This window comes from Melanotaenia boesemani, chromosome 11 (assembly GCF_017639745.1).
Source record: "Melanotaenia boesemani isolate fMelBoe1 chromosome 11, fMelBoe1.pri, whole genome shotgun sequence".
Taxonomy (NCBI): domain Eukaryota; kingdom Metazoa; phylum Chordata; class Actinopteri; order Atheriniformes; family Melanotaeniidae; genus Melanotaenia; species Melanotaenia boesemani.
In genome coordinates, this window is record NC_055692.1 from 32,027,310 (window position 1) to 32,041,861 (window position 14,552).

General features: G+C 39.2%; 1 protein-coding gene across 5 annotated transcripts in view; it reads right to left on the reverse strand.

Moving 5' to 3' along the window:
* The window catches only part of tnc (tenascin C), a 60,665-nt gene continuing 46,113 nt past the window's right edge, over positions 1–14,552 (reverse strand). For 4 of the 5 annotated variants that reach the window (XM_042000035.1, XM_042000031.1, XM_042000034.1 and 1 more), the window contains 11 exons: positions 10,613–10,735; positions 9,401–9,544; positions 8,371–8,490; positions 7,626–7,769; positions 7,326–7,456; positions 7,099–7,231; positions 6,156–6,307; positions 4,220–4,316; positions 3,769–3,930; positions 2,387–2,550; positions 1–1,473 (listed from right to left, as the gene is read on the reverse strand). In XM_042000035.1, coding sequence (XP_041855969.1) covers positions 1,363–1,473; positions 2,387–2,550; positions 3,769–3,930; positions 4,220–4,316; positions 6,156–6,307; positions 7,099–7,231; positions 7,326–7,456; positions 7,626–7,769; positions 8,371–8,490; positions 9,401–9,544; positions 10,613–10,735 — 1,481 coding nt within the window. In that variant the 3' untranslated portion in view covers positions 1–1,362. Of the gene's footprint in view, positions 1,474–2,386; positions 2,551–3,768; positions 3,931–4,219; positions 4,317–6,155; positions 6,308–7,098; positions 7,232–7,325; positions 7,457–7,625; positions 7,770–8,370; positions 8,491–9,400; positions 9,545–10,612; positions 10,736–11,761; positions 12,035–14,552 lie in introns of all 5 variants that reach the window. The other variant, XM_042000036.1, reaches the window with a different exon arrangement.

Consider the following 14,552-nt stretch of genomic DNA (forward strand, 5'->3'; position numbering starts at 1 on the left):
TTTTCATTTTAAACAAACTGTTTTATTGTTATACAGTTTACAGAGACACACCTGTTGTTCACCCACTTCTAAACAAACAAAACAATAAAAACAAACTTAATTTACACAGGCATTCCTTAACAGGTCAGTGGTTTAGTATCCTGCCGAAGCAGGTGGGGGGAGGGGCGGGGGTTGTTGGGGGGGTAGAAATAGTAACTAGTTCTCTAGTTTTGGCCTGTCCAAACACTATTTTTTATCAGCATAAGCATAAAGACCTTACTATGAACACTGGAATTTAATTAGAATTGGCTTTTTCTCATCACAGAACATTCTCTTGCTCCACTTATATGTACTGTATTCACATTTTTCAAAATAAGAAACAACAACAAAATAAAAATGTAATCGCTGCATGTCATTATATACTGAATAATAGGTCCTGCCTCGGAGTCATAATAGAAACAAAACACATCTTTTTTTCTCTGTTTAGCTTTTTTAAAACACAATACTATGGCTGCAGCCTGATGCCTTCAGGGGCTTCACAAGATGAATGGAAACATGGCCATCCACACTGACATTAGATGTGGAAGGTAAGAAACTTTTCCATTAACTTTTTTTTTTCTTTTCCTCTTTTTATTTCCATCTGTATCACTTCAGATGTTGGCTCACACAAAAAAGAGACGGTAGTGGGGGACCCGGGCGGGATAAAGTGACATTGAGACGAGTTACGTTGCACAAAGACAAACAAATGGCAAGTTAGACTGAGATGTGTGACATCTGAGAAGCGCCATCTGAGGAATATCTCTTTTCAAATGCTTTAATCATACGTAGAAATGTACAGTTCTGTACAAGGAATAGAATTTCTCTGATAATCCACCTGAATCTCTGCCGTGTGATCCTAAACAAGACCGTGTTGTACAGTATTATAAACAGCCTGTTGTTCTGTAAAACCCCAGATGTGGTGTGGATAATAGGAAACCGTGTTGATCACTCTACACAACATAATGCAAAAGCTGCACTTACACCTTCCAACAAATGCTGCAAGACGAGAGAGGAGGGGGGGTCAAAATTGGGTGGGACGGAGTTGCTCTCTTTGGTGCGTGAGCAGAATATGCTTGGGCATAGATTTAAGTCTTGTTTGTAAAATGTTTGAATATTTTCAGCACTGGCAGCATTTGCAAACCTTATCAGGAGGGAAGAGGGGGCGGATCAGTGGGAAAACAGGAGAGGAGGAGCAGATGGGTCTTAGTAGAGGCTTTGGTTGCTGCAGGGTAGGTGTGTGTGTGTGGTAGGGTGGGAGTTGAGCTGGTTTATGGGGAGTCCAGATGCAGTAGTAGCAGGGTTGTTGTTGATGCTTGTTGTTGGTGGTAGAGCTCTCCAGACTGTTTACGATCGTTTCCTTCTTCCTTCCAGGTTTCTAAAGTTGGATGGTCGGATCTTCATCTCGGCAAACTCGATTGAGTGCTCGTGGCCTTTCCAGTGGAACCAGTTCACACCCTGGAGAGAGGAATTTGGAGGCAGGAATACAGCATGAAGGAGAAGTGTTACAGATTCATATTTAATCTCCATGCTATGTGAGGTCATTATGTTCTCGTAGACAAGGTACTTTCAAGGTATGCCCATGCTCTGATAGTTTTTTTTTTCTTTATTCCACCATCAATGAACCAAAAATTAGAACTATGAAGCGGTTCGCAGTGGGGATGGCAGTTACTCCTTACATGTAATGGTGTAAAGTGTGTCCAAACTTTTGACTGGTACTGTTTCTTCAACAATGTGGTTTTGTCAGGTAGACAACCATGGCATAATTTACAAAAAATGGCAGACACCACAGGCTGATAACGCTCACCTGCAGATGTGCACCTGGAAAAATTTTCTTCTCCCCATTAAAACATATTTGTTTGAATTCATTCATTGAAAGGGCATTTACAGAAATGGTCACACCACATATGTGCATACATGTTTTTTTTTGTTTGTTTTGTTTTTTGGTGACAAATAATTCCCACAAAAAAAAAAAATCTGCGTGCACACCTCTGATGATAACCTTTATGTTACGGACCCTGCTGGACTTGCAAAGTTTGACATCCCTGTAACAGTAATATGAGAAGCTATAGGATCCTGGCTAAAGTTGAAGGAAGCATCAGGGTTAAGTAAAAATAAATTAGTTATGGGTCGTTTACATGTGTTATAGCTCAGCTGGAATTTAGATAGAAAAATTATAGATGAATGTGTTGCTTATCAATAAAGAAGGATTGGGTTTTGATGAATTTAAAGGATGTATTTAAGACCCTTGAAGTCTGCTGGACTGAACCCATGCTGGACTGAACCATGCTGGACTGAACCCATGCTGGACTGAACCATGCTGGACTGAACCATGCTGGACTGAACCATGCTGGACTGAACCATGCTGTACCTTGCTGTGACTGTTGTCTCCATATCGTCCCATCAGGTTCACCCGGTGGCAGTTTTTATACCAGAAGGCTCCCTTATAGGATAGAGCACAGTTGGTGACGGCAATGTCGTTGTCGTGGTCATAAGTGGAGAATGGACGCCCGTGGTGGTAGGTCATAGAGTCACCTACAAAAATACACATTAGAGTCAAAATGGACTGTGTTAGGAGCAGGTGGAGCATTACGTTTAGAATTAATATAATACTGTCAGACAATATAATCTCTTTTTTTCTTTTCCTTTAATTCATAAAAATGATACTGAAAATAGTCGATACTGTAAAATAATAATTTGATTTTAATGACTGAGAATCACCATTTTATAATTAGTCACACAATATAACATGATTTATCTAAATCTGTTAATATCACAGTGATCATCTATAGAAAGGTCCTCCAGTAACACTGGCCTGTCTCCACATCCGTACATGTAGATTTAGATGCAAACTGCATTTATTTTCTCTGTTATTAAAAAAGAAATGGGGAAAAATCATTTTCCTTCTCCATACATACTCAGCACGTTAACATCATGTGATGTAATTTAGCACTTTAACATCTCAACCTAGAAGCTAATTGATGTGGTTCTCCCTCTGGTCTCAAATCAATGATATTCTTATTTTTGTTTTTATCTCATTCTTATTATTATTTTTGTTATTATCGTGAACCTTAATCCATTATTATTTATTCCTATTGTTATTTTATTGTGTTGGCCTGCCAAGATTAAGGATGGAAATTAGCTTTGCTATAATCCTGCATATTTACAATATATGTATATTAATATATATTGCACTGCCCCTTTTTGAAAAAATAAATAAATAAAATAAATAAAAACTCAAATGTTCACAAGACAGAAATGAGAAGTTTTATTTTGAAATAAATCTAAGACTAATTTTATGGATTTTAGTTAAATAACAAGGGTGACAACATGTTCTTGTGTTTAAGATTTACTTGTGACATGAGTTGTGTTTTTGTTAAAATCCTCACATATCTCACTTTTCTGCACTTCTCTGGACTTCCATTGTTATCCAAAGTTATTAAAAGCTGCCACGCTACACCAGCGTTTCCATTTCCCCCAACACACACACTGTAGTTATTTTTGGACTCAGTCTCACATCATCCTGCTGCTGCAAACACCAACTAGAGCAGCGAACCCAGATCAGTCTGCTGCTGAAAATAGTCCAGATCAGGTGACTGAATCCGTCTCTGACTATAAATGAGACGGAGATTTGTGGGCTGAGGTGTAACTAGTGAAGTAGACTTTGAGGAGAACCAGAGGTCTCGTGAGTGTGTGACAGGAATGTTGTAAAGTCAGTAGGTGTTCAGACACCAGTGCAGACGCCAGTTCTACCTGCGGTGCCGCTGTACCCTCCTACGTGGACTTTGTATCGGGTCCGAGGTTCAGACACCGAGAACTTGTCGTACTGGGCGAAGGCCGTCTCTCCCTTATCTCTCAGGTCAACTCGCAGCTCGTACTGACCTCCAGCTGTGATCTTATGCAGGTTGGACAGACCTGAGGGGAAGAGGACAAGTTAGCTGAACCAGCGAGCTTTTTTAACTTTATTTTTTTTTTAACACATTAGTGTCACATTATTTTACACTAACATGATAAAAACACTCACATGACCTGCAGAAATCTGACTGTGTGAAAATATTTTTCTTTGAAAATTAAAACATGAACACAGAAAAAAAGACTTCTTGTATTGACTAATAACTCCTAATTACAAGCAGACCACAGTGAAGTAAGACCACGTCCACGTGTACTTGAAATGCAGAGTTGAGTTTAAAAATAAATGAATTACCGAGCCAGAATTCATCATTCATGTCTCCGAAGCCGGCTGTGTAATTCTTCCAGTTGCGGAAAAACTCCAACCTGCCACTTTGACGTCGGAGGAAAACCTGAAATAGAAAACAGAAAACAATAAATTTTAGATAAACAAACTCTAGTTTAAACTTTACACAAGAATAAAACTTTCAGACACAGCAATATTAAAACTCTGCAAAATAATTCATTTCTCTGTATTTTTGTCATTTTTACCTGATAAAGAAGCCTTTCTTACTTTTATTTTACAAGCTTTATACTGTTGGATATAACAGATATATGGATATAGAATTTAATGTAACTCTCCTAAAAGATTAACAGAGAAAAAGAAAGATGTAGCCAAATATTGCGAACATGCAGGAGGTCACAAAGCTTTAAATCTCTTTAGCATTTTCATACTAGAAGTACTGTAGCTAGTGACTAACTTGCAGTATTTCTTTTTTTAAATTTTGTTTAAAGATGGGAATTCTACATATTCAGGCTATGCTCTGGGTGTCTGGATGAACTAATATATCACAGTGTGGAAAATAAATGGGAGAATCTGAATATTGTAAGAAATCTATTAGGATATTAGCCAAGGAATTACTCAGGTCTACTAATTATTTTTATTTTTTCTTATTCTAAGCCCACATATTTGCTAACAGTGTGTTATGAATACTTGTGAAACAAGGCTGACTAACACGGTGGTGATTTTTGACAGGAAACTGCACATTAGTCAGCAACTATGTCTAGAATAGGAGGAGCGTGTAATTATAGGAATCAGGCTGTGGAGGTTCTAACTGGTGGCGACAGCAGGACTCTGACATGTCTGTTGTAGGACTAGAAGTACCGAACCCAGATCTGTTGCATATTTCTAATACCGTTGTAATCAATAAATAGTTAAAGGAGAGACGTTGTTTGTTTTCACTGGTCCACGTCCTAGAAGAGAAGAAAGCCCACGGAGTCAGAAGGTGATTATAAAGTAATACTTTTTAGGGTTTTTTTCCCTCAATATGTCTAGTGGACTGAAAGCCACACAGCTGCTGCAGTGAAGACAGGAAGGAAAAAAAAGAAGAATGCATGAAGGTTTCTGTGTAGCTTATTATCTTATCATTAAATTATGAGCAAATAAATAGTTAAACCATCTTTTTTTCTGTCATCCAGGCTCGCTCTGTGATGGTGAGTCTATATAAAATGGTTTAAGTAAGATGGATGTGGATATAAATATTTAGCCAGTTTGAAACATCGTACATGCATATGCTCATATGTTGCAGGCCTGTGAGAAAACAGCAAGGAAATCTTTTATTTTAGAAGAATTTAAATAAATAAGTAATTCACTTTAATTATAAATCTTCCACAGGAACTACTTTATCATTTCCATGCTGACACCTTCCTTTTAATGCCAGAAGAGACTGACTGCTCACACATCTTTTTTATTTCTTTCCTTTTAAATAGGATTCATCGGTCAAGAGGAGGTGCTTTTGCATCTCTCATTTGAGCTTAACTCACTATGGAGCAGGTCAGATGTGCAAGTGAACAAGCTCAGTGATGTAAAAAGCTGAAATCAAGCCACTAACTCTGCTTCCCGAGAGGCCTCAGATATGAACAATGAGCTGAAAGAAGCTGAAAACCGAGCAGAACAGAAGACAAGCAACACCCACATAACACTTTGCTGCTTTAAGAGTGGAAATCTGACACGTAACTGCTTTGATTCCTAAAAGCAGCACTTGTCCTGAAAGTGATCTGGACATGTGATGATGCAGTTTTTCTTTATAAGTTAAAAACCAGAATAAATTGTAATTATATTCAAACAAGCAGCTTCCCAGAGGAACCTAAAGCTGCTGCTATCCCCCCCACTGCAGACTGATGCTGTACTAGTAGGGATTTGCAGGCTGTAACAAAGCTATCGGCATATTTTCAGTCAGCAGGTGACTTACGATCCATCCGCCGCCGTCGGTGCTCATGTCACAGAAAACCTGCAGCGGCTGGCTCTCGTCTCCACTCATGTAGATGGTGTACAGGCCAGAGGAAGTGTCACCATTCAGGAGGGCCTGGGAGCAGTCCCTGGGGTGTCTGTACAGCACACCAGCTACACACACACACACACACACACACAATAATGAAGTGAATCACACTTTAAGTGGCCTTGACTTTTATTGTTGAAATTTTAAGTCTGTTTTCTTTTTCTGGGAAGAAACTAGTCTAACTTCTCATCAGCTGCTTTAAAGCAAACTCAGAGTTTCCACTGTGCTCAAAAACATTTCATTTATTCATCACACAAGTAAAAACATTCATTTTACATGAAGCCGCTTGAATGGTTTTAATATTATTGTAATTTTTATCTTCTAAAAATGAATTCCTAAACTGAGTCGTTCCTGTCTTTTCTCTCGACAGTCACCTGCAGCCCCATGAATGCTCTGGATGGGGGACTGAAAGAAACTAAAGATTTGACTGTAATCTGCTGGTTTCAATAGCGGGGCCTTTTATTTATTTATTTATTTATTTTATTTGAATTAGACTGATTTAAATGAACAGTGAGGAAATCCCCATGTAAAGGAACATTGTGTCTGTGTGTCCCATGTGTTTTCATGCATAAGGAAACTGTGCCCTTCATCATTTATTTTAAGTTTCTGCGGTTAGAAAATGGCAAAACAGACATTTAATCTAAAATCAGCAGCGTTTGCAACAGTTATGGATCTGCAGAGAAAATATTAGACATAGAACGCAACTAATTCTGTTGACTGTGTGGAGAAGTTTTTGATTATATCTTTTAAAAATCTGGAAAATATTCATTTTTGTGCTATTGATGTTAGATGTGGACTAGCAGCTCATTTGTCAGGCTGTACACCACCTCTGCCTTCCTCTCAGGAATCTACTTACTGGTAGTGAAGATGGTAGTGATGACTCTGCTTCTCTTGGGACCAGCGAGAGCCTGCAGCCTGACTGAATACTCTGTGGAGGCGCTGAGCTGGACCATGTTGTACGACACCGCCGTGGGACTCAGGACCACCTCCTGTCACACATTGATCAGCTGATCAGTTACATATAATGGAAACATTTGAGGTGGTGTTTAGGGAACAGGGTCAGAGGTTTTTTCATCTACTGACCCGGATGGCGCCACCTGCAGACTCAAAGCTGAGGATGTACCCGGTGATGTCGGCACGAGGAGGCTTCCAGGTGAGCATGGCGTTCTCGGTCTGGATGTTACTGGCTGCCAGGTCCTGTGGGGCGTCCACGTCTAAAATCACAACAGCTTTTTAAAGGCAATTCTGTCACATTGTGCCTTTTTTTGTATTTTTGCTACCGTTTCGATGTCTTTGCCCATTTGTCTTATTTGTACTTTGCCTATAGTTGGCAATCAGACATTTTAATTTAGGACGACTTCACGTTTTAGGAAAGAAACAGACCTGTTGTAAACTCAGTCGTAGTGGCTGCGCTCTTGGCTAAGTCCCTCACAGCATACACCTTCACAGTGTAGTGTGTCGCTGGCGTCAGAGAGTTCATCTCAAACTCAACCACGTTTCCTGACACTCGCTCCATCACCGGAGCCACTAAAGAGACACAGAAAGACACCAGAGGAAAGTTGGGGGGTAAAAGCCAGGCTTCTTGTTATAGTTGGAGATAGCATAAACCTGTCAGTTCAGAACAGGCTGTAGTTTTGTTGTTATTCCACTAGAGGGCAGTAGCAACATGCCAGTCAGTGCCAGGACTTCTGTTTCAGCCTTGTCTGCTGTTGTATATGTTGCGTATTGACCTCTTTAGATTCAGAAAACACTTTTGGGTCTTTTGATAGCACCCATAAGGAGTCCATGTGGAAGGCCTGGAGACAGGAACACAGCATGGTGTAGCCCAATGTTGAGAACATCAGAAAAAATGTTTCTCGTTGTTATATTTCCATAAAAAGCTGACTCAAGTTTCTCAGTTTGAATTTATTCACTGTTTTAAACACCCAATGATCCTGTCACCTGAATTTTACCCCTTACGGTCCAAACTATTCAGCTCCCTCTGAATGTACAGTCTTTGAGTAAACAGGAGTGGTAGTAATTAACGCAGTCTTCCACACAGAAACAATAGATTCTCCTGGATTGCATGATGAACAATGCACATTTTTATTCAGATGATTGTTTGCATATTATCTGTCTGTGAACCCACCAGAGTCTGCACTGTATGTGATGACATAACCATCTACAGTAGCGATGGCAGGCTGCCAGAGTAGCAACGCCTCAGTGTCGGTGATGTTGACTGCAGTCAGACCACGAGGCTTATCCAGCGCTGTAACAAACACACACACTCAATCAGTCTAAAGAAACAAGGAGTTTTATCCAAACCATGTAACATAAATGTGGTCCTTTCAGATTGATCATTTAGCATGTTCTATATGGGGGTATTTTCCAGTCTTAAATCAAGAGCATAATTGTTTGCTTTGAGAGAAAGATTTCTGGTTTTCACGCTCAAATATTATCTTGCTCTCTCCCAAAACTCTAATCTCACACTCAGAAAGTCTCCTCTTGCTTTCAAATATATTGTTTTTCTTTTCAAAACTCTGCGCTCAGACTTGTTCTCTTTCCCTCACACTCAGACACGTTCTCTGCTCTCTCAAAACGTTTGCTTTTGGATATTTTTCCTCTCTCTTAAACTATAACATATTACTTTTATTTCTGCAACATGCTGATAGATATGTGACATTTCAGTAAAGTCTGACTTAATTTTATTTTAAGCTAACCAGTATTAGTCTTGATTAGTTTGGGATAATCACATTTATAATATTCTATTCATAAAACTTAATCAAAAAGTTGCCAGATCTTGCGAGAAGAAAAAAAAAAAAAAAAAAAAAAAAAAAGCAATCAGCTCGATAAAAACAAGCCCAAAAGAAGCGACTTTGCCCCTTCAAAAAATGATATATATATATCTATATATATATATATAAATATATCCTGCTCAATGGTGAACCCACAATTCACACAATCTGCACACTAAAATCAGCAGAATTTAGTCGCTGGGGTCGAAACCAGTGGACTGCTGAGAAAGAATAAGGACTTTATAAAGGATGTAGGACAAGCTCAAAGAATTAACTACACTTAAGAAAATACCTGCAACTTACGATATTTTGCAGAAAAACAAGCCAAAACTCTCTTGGCAACATTGCTGTGGATATGCCAGTGTATGTTACAATGTCAGTGACCTGTGGTAACGCTGTCAGATCCAGGCTCGCTCTCTCGCTGGCTCTTGACAGCAACAATGGTGACCTCATATGTGACCCCGGGCGTCAGGTTGGGCAGCACAGTCTGAGACTCGGAGCCGTCCACTGTCAGCGTTTTGGCATTGCCTGAAAAATTCATGTGAAGAGGAGGCTTGATCTAAGCATTTGTTCTTTACTGAACTTTCCATTTAAGTTGTTTGAATTAAATAGAGCTGCAGTGCTCTAATGAAATCTTACAGTTTCAAGCATTTTTAATTTTTTACATCCAGGCAGATGTGATCATCATAAGATTTACCTTCTGGCACATTAAACCCAAAATGGATCATTAAAGAATATAGTGTAATTTAATCTGGAGGATGCGCCGATGTAGAATTGTACATTTCTGTAAAATTGCTAGAAAGTCAAACTGGCTCCTTATTATTGCTTATTTGACTATTAAATAGTTAAAGGAAATCAGATTTTTTATTATGTTGTATGTTTTGCCAGCCCATCTTGCTTTTACACTACATATGTTGTATGATTTTTTAAATGACATGTTATTTTTGAAGATCCCCCACCTCTGTATGCCATTTACCTCAAACAATGTAATTTTTTTTTAAAAGCAGTTATTGAGCTTAACGATAAACACATGTTGCCTTTTATTTATTTATTTTTTTCTTGTTTTTTTTTTTTTGATTGTTTGTTTTTTGACTTTTTGGGAGGTGCAATTAAATATGGTGATTTTATGGTGTTAGGGTTAGGGTTAAGGTTATATAACATCTGTTATAATTATAAAAATGTCAGCATGTAAAACTAAAAAAGCATGACATTAGGTTTGTTTGCTTGAGGATTAATTCAATTTTCTCCTCTCAATCCCTCTTTTGGAAGACATGTCTACATATAACCACTAGGGGGCAGCATCAGTCTGTCACTGGGGAATGTTGCCTATGAGGAAACTGGAAAAAATGGCCATAACGGCTGTAGATTAATTGATAAGGTAGAAAACCTAGCCTAGGTTGATTTTAACTACAAAACATGGATGAATTATAATAATTTAATCTTTTAATATAGCTGATTGTTAAACTAGTATAGCTCTGTCAGTGTCTCCTTTTTTCCTAAAGTTTAGTTAAATGTTTTTGGGATTGTTTTGAATCAAACATCACTGCAAAGGTTTTCAGATTGTCTCTGTTTAACCATGCTCATAGTGATACTCACCTCCATGTGCAGGCACGTAGGTGACCTGGTAGCTGTCCACCCGAGCTCTCGGAGTCACCCAGTGAACGGTGGCAGACGTGTCTGTTACCTCAGAGAAGCGGATACCCTTGGGTGAGCCCAGGTCTACCACAGACAAGACACAAAGAACAAAAGGGGGCAAAACACAGACAAAAAAGCAGAACTCTGAGTTAATATCTGTACTCTCATTAGTGAGGAATGTGAAGCGTGAATGACCTATACCAACATGTTCTACTCAGGATATTCATCAGCAAAGAGCAGACAAGAAAAGACACATTAAGATATTGTCGCCACTGAAAGGCACTCATTTCTGTACGGAGCAGGAGAGAGTTTGTAAAAGCGACATACAAAGGGGGCCTGAGGAGGTCCTGGCTTAATGACAGACCCTTCCCAGTTCACGGTGAGCTGCAGTATCTTGCGTGACAGACCTGAGGAGATTAACTTGCCCTCATTTCACGGAAGACTCAAAAGTAAAACATGCACCACGCAACCCAAGAGTAATGCCCTGCCCTCGGGGAGGAGAGGGGGACGGAGGCTCAGACAAGCGTTTTATGTGACATGGACAACCAGCCACCCTCCAACCACCATCAGCACCACCCTATTTACAAAAAGAGGCACTGACTCATGGGGCCAGGTAGTTAGAGGCAAAATCTTGGAGGATGACTGAACAAAAAGCACACAAAGAAAGCAGGAAAAACCCAAGTAAATGTCCCAAGAGTCAAAGCTGGTTTGCTGATGTGCCTATTTTTAGAGGATGTTCCAGCTATATATTAGTGTAGCTGCTTCTTTATCATGTAAAACCTGGTAAGACAATTTCAGCAGTAGGCGGACATCAGTAAACCCACATATAAGTTGTATCCTGATCCAGCAACAGTCATAAGCCACCACATGGTTATCAGAACTTGAAGTGTGTTACCTTGTACAGACCATTACTAGGTAACCAGGTTAGTGGACAAAAACATCTGTGATACCAAAAGTCAAATGTCAGAACATCAGTGACATCTTCATGCTGTTACCATACAAGACAAGATTAACAGGATGTGACACCATTCCACATAGACCACGTCGACAAGATAATCCAGAGCTCCAGAGTTTTTCACAGCTTCTTGTTCCCATCCTGTCACCATGTACCTGTAGTCACCCTCTCCGTTACAGACTTGGAGCTTCTTCCCAAAACGAGCCCAAAGATCTCGATTTTGTACTCTGTCTCCTCGATGAGATCTGTGATTGTTGTGTTTCTCTCCTCACCACCCAGCACCAGCTCCCTCGGTTGGCCTAGGCCCTCGGCATGGCTCACCATTATGACAAAGGTGTCAAAGACGTCCTCTTCAGTCAGCCAGGCCAGCACAAAGCTGTCAGAGGTGACGTCAGAGACCAGGAGAGCCTGCACCTCTGGTTCGGTCTCTGATTGACAGTGGGGGAAGAGTCAGTGTTTCTCCTCTGTGTAGCATGAGTGTTTTGACATTTGAAGAACATGGAAGCCAGACAGAGTGTATCAGTCTGGGTCCTCATGAGTTAGCGCAAGAACATTGAAGAAAGAGATAAAGTTCAGGCAGTAGGGCATAATTTGTTGAGCTTCACATGTGTATGCAGCTGCAATCTGTTGTATGACTCATTAATCAAGAATATTGGTGTGGTTTGTAAAGTGAAAAAAACTCTTCGAGTTAGAGGTTAATCTCTGGCAAATTTGGGAAAATCATACAATAGCTAGAGCTTCTACCGTTCATTTGACATTTAAACTACTATTCTGACATTTTCAGTATGTAATGACTTGTTAAATAAATAGCTAATAGTTTAAGATGCCCACAGGGCACATGTTCTATCCCAGCAGCAGGCATTTTTATGTCTCTCCGTGTTCAATTAAGGTTAGTTTTTCTTCATTTTTAAATATGATTGGGTGCAGTACTAAAGAATACATAATATTTAGTATTAGTAGTAGTAGATAGGAGAGTGCTTTTACTTTGGAGAATCAGAGGGAATGGACAAGCTAAAGCTAAAAGATAAACAAAGGGACGCTACCAGAAGAATATTTTGCCATTTTAAAAAGCCCAACCTTATAAATTTCAGTGTTTTGTGTAAATACTTTATTGAGGAATTGTACACCGCAGCACTTCTGCATCAGACAATTCACATAACCCATCTTGTGATCATAATTTTGCAACCCAGACTGTGAGATTACAAGGGATAGTAGGCATAAAAATCCATAATATAGCCCTTGCTGAAGATGACGAAAAATGTGCTAGACTTACAGTACCATTTAATAATAAAAGATTAGATTTATATAGCACTTTCCGAGGCTTGAAAATGCATTATTCATTCATTTCTCATTCATACTTGGTGAAGTAAGCTATCCCTGGGTTGGCTGACAGAAACGTGGCAGCCAACCACCAAAAAATTTAAACACCAGCATTGCCGACACTGGAGGAGAGGAGGATGAAGTGTCATGCCCAAGGACACAACAAGAGATTAACTGGGTGATATAAACAGCCAACTTTCCGGTCATTGGACAACCGGCTCTACCATTTGAGTCTCTGCCGCCTCCTTATTTCTGAGTAGTTTTTAGCTTGACTGGATAGTCTTATTCCTGATTCCTCAAACTGAGAGCAGTCTGTCTGTAAGACCCTGGCTACTCATTAGTACTATACACAATCCTTAAAAAAAACAAAATCCTAAACACTTCTTTAAGCTGAACAAATCATCAGGACACCTCTGAAAAACTTAAATTCAACGCTACTGAAGAAAAGAAAAACCATGGATATGTGTACTTTTAAGGCTAATCGTGTGAGCTGGAGAGATTAATGCTAACCATGTTAACTCTTAAAATAACTTAGTTTACTGGGCTGTTTGCATTTTTATTTATTTATTTTTTTACTTTGGATTTCAGTTTAGGGCAACAAATATTTATATATTACAAATGTAAAATTCAGTAATACAGTCTGAGTAATTATAAGATGAATGCTAAATTTACAACACAGATGAATGAATGGAAGAGGTAGCTAGCATAATTAGCTAGCACATTTTTGATATGCTTCTCAAACAAACAGCAACTTTACTCATTCACTAGTGTAGATAATAATAATCTATTCTTTTCTGTTTTTATGTTTATTTGATAGCTTTTTATGTGGTTAATTTCTCTTTTTTCCTTGTTATGGTTAACTGTCTGGGACACCCTAGATTAGCATTACCAGAATAGGTTGCTGTTAGTTGGTGGAGTCAGTCAATGAAGAGTTTCTAGTTTATTATAATACTAAAACTATTTAAATTAATTTAGCCAAGGCATAAAATTTGGATATTTAGAGTTTAATTAGATTTTAAGTAATTTCACCATTTTAAATACTACCAAGAGGGAAAAAAACTAGGCACATCAAAGAGGTTTAGTCAAACAGCTGGTTCATAGTCCTCATATACTGCAAGGTGCAGTTTAGACATGTTACCATGTGTTTTATATGTATGAGTGCATGCATGTGGTGCTATAAAATCTAGCGGTTAGGCAATCATTAGCAGCAGCTAATCATGGAAGTGATCAGAAGAGAGGCTGAGACAGCAGGAGTCTATATCTGTTAGAGGAAAAGCTGTGCTTCTTCAGAGGATGAGTCCTCTGCAATTAATTATCCAGAGAAACGTCCGGCAGCAGACAGATGGAAACACGGAGTGGACAGAGCTTTTAAAGCAGTCTGGATAGAAGCAGATATAAGTGGGCTCAGGAAAGGCTCAATAAAGCCCAGCGCCACTGCTCATTAAAACACTACACCAAATGTGAGGGTCTCAGGGGTCCTTGAACTAGCCTGAAACCCCCTTTTTTTATTGTGAGGAAAAAAGCGTGAGGCATTTGTTGTGAGAAGAAGCGGTTGAAATGAGAAGCACAGCAGACAAATCCCAGGGAGCTGTCACTCTTCATTAGCCACCGAGCGGCTTTAACTGG